The sequence below is a fragment of the Protopterus annectens genome, chromosome 9.part0, assembly GCF_019279795.1.
Source record: "Protopterus annectens isolate FY-2018-M chromosome 9.part0, PAN1.0, whole genome shotgun sequence".
Taxonomy (NCBI): domain Eukaryota; kingdom Metazoa; phylum Chordata; order Ceratodontiformes; family Protopteridae; genus Protopterus; species Protopterus annectens.
The window spans coordinates 1,306,149,195-1,306,156,560 of NC_056743.1; the positions used below are offsets into that span (position 1 = coordinate 1,306,149,195).

At 41.8% G+C, this 7,366-nt stretch overlaps 1 protein-coding gene across 1 annotated transcript in view; it reads right to left on the reverse strand.

Moving 5' to 3' along the window:
- CKAP2L (cytoskeleton associated protein 2 like) overlaps positions 1-6,909 on the reverse strand; it is a gene marked incomplete in the record, with an annotated part of 1,473,239 nt that extends 1,466,330 nt beyond the window's left edge. Inside the window, 1 exon segment of the mRNA XM_044084267.1 lies at positions 6,704-6,909. Coding sequence (XP_043940202.1) covers positions 6,704-6,767 — 64 coding nt within the window.
- Positions 6,910-7,366: the final 457 nt, after the last annotated feature.

Sequence of the window (7,366 nt, forward strand, 5' to 3'; positions counted from 1 at the left end):
ACCCATTTAACATAGCGAAACAGTAAAAAGCAACGGAGATCTTGCTTTCTCCGTTGCTTTTGCCCACAGATCTGATGTACTGCGTAGGCATACGCATGCGCAGTACATCAGAACTGCTGCAGAAAACCAGACAGCTGCGGAAGGTCAGCAAGGAGGTATTATACAATGCCATTATTTAAGAAAAGTAATTATTTTTTTTCTTAATGTCATTGTATAATAGCAATAACCCACATCTGGGTGTGAGTAATGCTGGATTTACCCACGGTTGGCTTTGTTTGGCCACTCGGGCTTCGCTCTCGTGACCAAACCACGCCAACAGTGGGTAAATACAGCATTACCCAGGCGTGGGTTATTGCTATAATATTTAATAATAAAAGAACATGCAAATACTAAATATCTATTTACAATTAACACCAGAGTTTCAAACTGAGTGATCCTTTCTCATGTTTAAAAACAGACTTCCCTGAGACTTCTCATCTAGTATTAAATCATCATTTCAGTGCTGGACTATAGATCATCATCATATACATCGGATTATCTAACTCTGGTTCCCACACTACCCCCTACTACAAACTGAACCAGAATCTGGCATACGTGTATAACCACACACACAGCTTTGGTAACGTGTTCTATTGCATCTGGAAACTATAAAACCATTTTAAAAACTTCCACCCTTCCAGGGTGGAAATTAGCTCACCCCTATACAGTATGATTCCTAGACCTCGTTTTCACAGACATTTTGTCTCTGGTTGCTATCAAAACTATAAGATAGCATCTTTATGGCCTAAACCTGGTAATTTAATTTCAGACTATTTTTCAAAATTAGCTGTACTGAGTAATCTCTGTTACAATATATTCAACTGTTATAATACAGTCTGTATTTCTTTTCTGTCCAGCAGGACCCACTACTGGTACATTTTTAACACAAGCACATTAAAATATATGTCAACACAAGTATATCTACAGATCAGTTTGAAATACAAATGACTGAATTCTTTACAAAACTCTAGCTAGCTATGCTGGCATATATTACACATCCACTGCCTTACTTCTCCTGGAATAGCTGGCAATGCCTCACGTTAGATTAGGGACTTCCATTTTAAAGTAGTTATTAGACAGACAGGCTAAAGGGTGAAATAAATGAGTTTCATTTTTGCATTACAGACAGTTAAGCAGAAAGGAAAAATAACCTTGCTGGCCAAGCATGGAAGACAGTATTAAAAAAGGAAAGACAAGCATAAAGTATGCAGACAGAATGTTCTTTTCTCAAGGGAAAGATACAATTGTCAGCTGCAGAATGTCCCTTAATGAAATAAGCACATACAAAGTCTGACACCAATGTTAGAAAAAGAAAATAAGGAAATTTACAGGACTGAAGCAAAATAAGACGTGCTCAGTTTAGCAGTTCAGTTAAGGTTAGTAAGTTCATTCGACCTGTTGCTTCAGAGAAGATGTTAAACACTCGAGCCCGAGTACAGAAAACAGGTCATCTAAAGACTGTCAGTTTACATTGTTCACGACAATCAGAACAGGACGTGCAGCAACTTAAATTATCAGTTCATAGGTTCATAGGTTCATACTAGGCTATCTGCCCAAGGGCATTTATAAGCCTAGCCCATAGTTATGTGGCTTTCGCCACCCCTTTAGTTTGAATAAAAACTATGCCTATCATTTTTCTGTGCCTCTGTCAAGCAGTGACACTGAAGTAATCCCTGGGGTATATCTGCGATCTCCCATCCATTGGTCAAGATTCCTCTTGAACAAGGCCAGCGAGGTGCTCTGCCTCACATGTACCGGGATTTTGTTCCACAGCATAGGGAGTCTCTGTGTGATGAATCTGTCCCTCCAGCACGTTCTATTTATAACCGTGTCAAGGTTTAAGTCTCCCGTCCTTGTGGTTCTGAGGGATCTAGATTTTTGAGGTGAAGCATATTCATCAAATCTGGGTTTGACATGGCCTTATATGTCAGGCACAGGTCACCTCTGAGCAAGCGGTATGAGACTGAATAAAGCTGGAGTTCTTTCAGTCGGGCAGCATAAGACATATTTTTGAGACCCTTTATCCTTTTGGTGAGGAACTTTTGGGGCCTTTCAAGCTGCATCAGGTGTCTGGTCAGATACATTCGAGCGGGCATTGTACTCAATCATAGGTCTAATGAGTGATGAGTACAGGGGACGATGACCTCCCTTGATCTAGATGTGAATCCCTTCATGATCAGGTGGGCGATATAGAAGGTTTTCCTAACTACTTTAGCAACATGAGTGTCAAGCGAAAGACTACTGTCAACTTGGGTCCCCAGATCCCTGATGACTTTTCTGTGCTCAGTGGATTGTCACCTATATGGTAGCTAGGGGTAACCTTGTTTTTCCCGAAGGGTATGACTATGCATTTGTTGGCGTTTAACTTCAGGCCATGGCTCTGGCACCAGTTATCCGTTTCTGTGAGGCCCTTCTGGAGGATATCTGTGTCAGATGTGTTTTCGACTATGGCGCCCAGTTTGCAGTCATCTGCAAACTTTGTCAGCCATAACCCTCCTGTGTTTGCTTGTACTTCAGAAAAGTAGATGCCGAACAAGAGTGGACCCAGGACTGAGCCCTGTGGGACACCACTTGTGACAGGCTTTGAGTCTGACATGGCTCCAGCAACTCTGACCCTGTGGGTTCTGTCGCTTAGCCAGTTTGCAACCCATCTTGTGATGTATGGGTTTACATTCAAGCTGATGAGTTTTTCGATGATACCTGAGTGGGGTATTGTGTGAAGGCCTTTGCCAGGTCGAGGTAGGCTGTATGGACTGCCTTTCCTCATCAATGGCCTTGGTGACTGTCTCAAAAAGTCAACCAAGTTTAAGAGGCAGGATCTGCCTTTGACAAAGCCAAACTGGGTTGGATCCAAAGTCTGCAAGTTCCTATGTCTTTATTTATGAGTTCCATTATGATCCTCTCCATGGCTTTGCAGATAAGGCTTGTCAAGCTAATGGGGCGGTAATTTCCAGGGTCTGTGGAGGCACCGCCCTTATGAAGTGGGACCACAGTCGCCGTGCGCCACTCCTTGGGTACGTATCCTGAGGTGAGGCTAAGATTAAACAGCTGTCCTAACTGTGGGTTTAATTCCTCGTTGAGTTCATGAAGCACACAGCCGGGGACACCATCCGGTCCCATGGATGCTGTGTTTTTGCCTTAGTGAGGGCAGTTCTCACCTGGGCGTTGGAGATGTTTGGGGGCTACAATCCTCTGGAATAGATATCTCTCCTTTTGGGGAGGGGAGAAGTTTGCACTGAACCTGTCAGCCAGTATGTTAGCAATGTGTGTAGGTTCAGTAATTTTCACATCATTTTGAACTAATTCTGAGCATATCTGGGAGTTTCCTCCTAGGTTTCTAACATAGCTAAAGAAGGCCTTATGATTGTCTTTAGAGTCCTTGGCGATTTTTCTCTCAAAATTTGCCTTTGATGATTTCATGAGAGCTCTTAGTTTTTTACTTATAATGATCAAAGGTGTCTTACCTTTCAAGGATTTTGCTCTATCTTGTAGTAGCTTCCTCCTTTTGTTGTAGAGCTTGTTTATGGCTGGGGTCCACCAGACTGGACGCTTGCCTTTGGTACAGAGAGTCTTAGTTTTGTTTGGGATTGCCTGATCCATGCAGTCCTGTAGGTGCTGGTAGAAGGCATTTGTAAGTGATTCAGCGGTTTGAGTAATGTTTACCACTGGCTCAGGGGCCTTAAAGGAGACCACACTAGTTTTTAGAAGTGTGAAATCGGCTTTTGAGAAGTTTTTCACTGTGGTCTTTTTGTTTCAGGTGGGGCGGGATGAGGACCTCCAGCGAGATTAGTTTATGATCTGATCTCACCAGTGAGGGGTATACTTCCGGTGTTGAACATTTTGATCCCATGTTCGCGATGATGAGATCAAGTATGTTTTCATCTCTTGTGGGGATGGTGACTAGTTGTTCCATGGCATTTGAGTTTATGAACTCCAGGAATCTTTGGGTTAGAGTGTTCGGGCTTGAGTAGTGTTCCCAGTCTATATTAGGGTAGTTGAAGTCACCTAGTATGATGGTGTTTGGAGATACATTTATCCCCTCCAATGTTTTCAGGAAGGCCATGTGAGGTTCCTGAGTTTGAGAGGGTGGCCTGTAACATGCTACAAATTGCAGAGCAGTCTTGCCTATGGTTAATTGCACCTGGATGGTCTCCGATGCATCGTGCGTTGCCACCAACCTTGAGGTGTGGGTGTCCTTTATGAATATGGACACCCCCTCCTTTCTTGGTGTTGTCCGGATTTTGGGGCGGAACGCATGATATGAGGTGAAACCTGTTAGTGCTGGGGTGCTCTCAGGAGCCTTGAACCAGGTTTCTGTCACAGCACAGACATCGATGTTCTCCATATTGAGAAGGGCCTCGAGTCGTGCATCTTGAGATTGAGACTTCTGGCATTGAGCAGCATTACCCTTAGTTTTTTTTCCTTTTGGTGTTCTAGGGTGGTAGGTTTAGAATTTGAGCCTTGCCTAAAAAGGCACTATGGGGGTGGCAAGAGCCTTTGCCAATATCCGGAAGCCCAGGGGTGACAGGTGCAAGCCGTCCCTTGCGAAGCAGCGTGGCTTGTCCAGCATGTCATCCCAGGCAGACAGACATTGGATCCCCTTTGAATGACACCAGAATTTAAGCCAATTATTAAAGCTGATCATCTTATCACTGTATTGTGGCATCATTCTAGGTGAAGGTAGGATACTGCTCAAGGTCAGGGTCATACCTGCCTGGGCTACATAATCAGAGAGCTGCTCGACGTCCCTTTTCATGTAGTCCAAGGAGGTACGTCTCAGGTCGTTGACACCAGCGTGGACAATGACTGAGTCGTACTTGTACCTGCTGTTGAGAGACCTGAGTGCTTGCGTTATGTGGCGGATTCTAGCGCCCGACAGGCAGCTTACTGTGACCTTCTCCTTACTCAGTCTGGTGAGCGGGACGTCAGTGTGTCTGACTAGTACTGTTAATAAAGACAGTATTTGGATATTGTGAACTTCTATTAAAGCCTTGAACAGTGTTTGGAGAATTCATTCTGAAAAGTGCACAAGACTTGGTCCATAAAGGAGAGACCTGTTCAGCACAAACTTGGAAAATAAATACTTTTGTTTCTCAGTCTCACAGCAAGTGGTTCTCCCGTTCGATTCTCTGCTAGAACTCCTTCTGTGTGGAGTCTGCATGTGCTAGGTAGGTGCATGCGTGAATGGATATGCCTTCTTTGAAGGTTGGGTGTCGGGCTGACAGCTCGGCACCGTAAAAATTAACTACCAATAATTAGCGGCCCGGAGTTCCGCTATGGCGACTACCTAACCGGGAAAAGCCGAAAGAAAGTTTCTCAGTCTTATTGCATACAGTGTTTCCAGCTAATTATAGTACAGTATTATCAATTCTTATACCTCACATCATCACTATATATTTACATACATATTTCTATATATTTATAGAGAAAATGCATTAAGTAGGATTTCTAAAAAGTGGCATACATGCATTAATTTTTATGGTTACCCCATGTGTATGTACCATAAAACGAATGTCACCATTTGTCAAGACTGTCAAAATACATAGGCAGCTGTTGGACTCTTGCTCAAGTGGTGTTCATTCATGAAAAACACGCAATGCCAAGGCATCTGTTAGCATTCCACTGAATCACTGTGCATTGCATTTGCATACAGAATTTTAGCGGTTTGTGTATATTAAGCTTACAGGTGATCCTCTTAAAAACTTATTTTACAAAGCTTCAATTGGGTTATGTATGCACCATCATCTACTTACGTTGAGTTTGTTTTTGTTGCTTTTAAATTACAATGAACGGTATTGCTGTCAAAAATATTACTCTATGTAAAGACAGGCTTATACTTTTGCCTCTGTATCCGGGTTGTGACTAAACTGAATCTTTGGATAAGCCCACCCGGTTATAGAGTACTAAAAAAAATTACAGCTCCTTGATTTACCTCATGTTTTTGCATTGTCAAAACTTATGACTTGCTGGTAAACCACTGATGATTACAGTCATTAATGACAAGCTTAAAAATTGTTATTCTACAAATAATATTTAAAAACTGCCCCCCCCGATTTTGGAATTATGTCCCTCATTCTCGAGGGGGAAAAGCTACTAACTACACTCCCATCATCCATCACAAAAAATTAAAATAAGTACTGAAAATGTGGCACCCCTTAACCCCTACCCAGGGATTCTAAATAGAAGGCGTGTCAATCTCTTCTTGAAATGGTAGACTAAAGTGAAAGTTTGCATTCGAACCCACACGAACAAACACACTCTTCCAAACTAAAAGAGATTCTCATTTGGGGCGGGGCCCTTTCCTTTGTTATTTTTTTTCAGAGAAAGGTGAGACACTTTAACAAATAATGTTTTCATTTATGGACACGCTGATTACAGATGCTTTCTTACCCAAAAATAATGAAATAAAATAAAAAAAGTCCTACTTGTCACTGAAGTTTCCACAACCTATCATATATTAAGGACGCTATACAAAAACATGCTAACCATTACCGAATTCAAATTTTAAACACTTGGATAAATCATCTAAATGCACACAACATAAAAGAGAATAATAAGGAAGGAGGGTCTCGTAAAAAAACACGCAAGTTACAAATCCTGGGAATATCCCACACTCCAACCGAAAATTCACAATATTCGGCAATATTTTTTTTATTTTTCTTACCTTGGGCAGCGGAATACGCCATCTTCTGCATATCACTCTTTTTCATCACCTTAATTAGATCCATTTTTTCCAAATTACGGTTTATTCCAGTACTTCATAGTACATACAACGTTTTTTTTTTTTTTCGGAAATAGTACTCACTATTGGCCGAAATGACTTTCAAATTGGCGAATTACTTGGCGAGGCGGAGCCACCCTATCTGTTGAAATACTTCCTGCAACAAAAACTTTTAAGAAACGCCTTTTTGATCGAGAATGTGTTTGGATTGGTGGTTTTCTTCCTCTGCTTTCCTACGTATTAATGTAATTCATGCAAGTTATTAAATACTTAGATGAGATATTGTATGACAAAAATAGCATTTGAGGTGAGTGTTTGGAAATAAAAAAAAAGTAATGGGGAATATATTTTCCGAGGTAATTACCAATTAGACTAGTACACTAGAACATGACGTGACACTGATAGAATGGTCTCGTAACCCCTAATGACTTGAGTCTAGAGCGTCTGTGGTAAATGCAAAGGGCGTGTGTCTAAGCGGCGGGCGATATTACACTTTATTATAAACAAGGACGTACACCCAGTTTGACTTATATGTAATACGTACATCGCAACTGTTCCCCAGTGTGACTCAAATGTCATCACCGTCCTTCTTTAATCCCTCTTAAC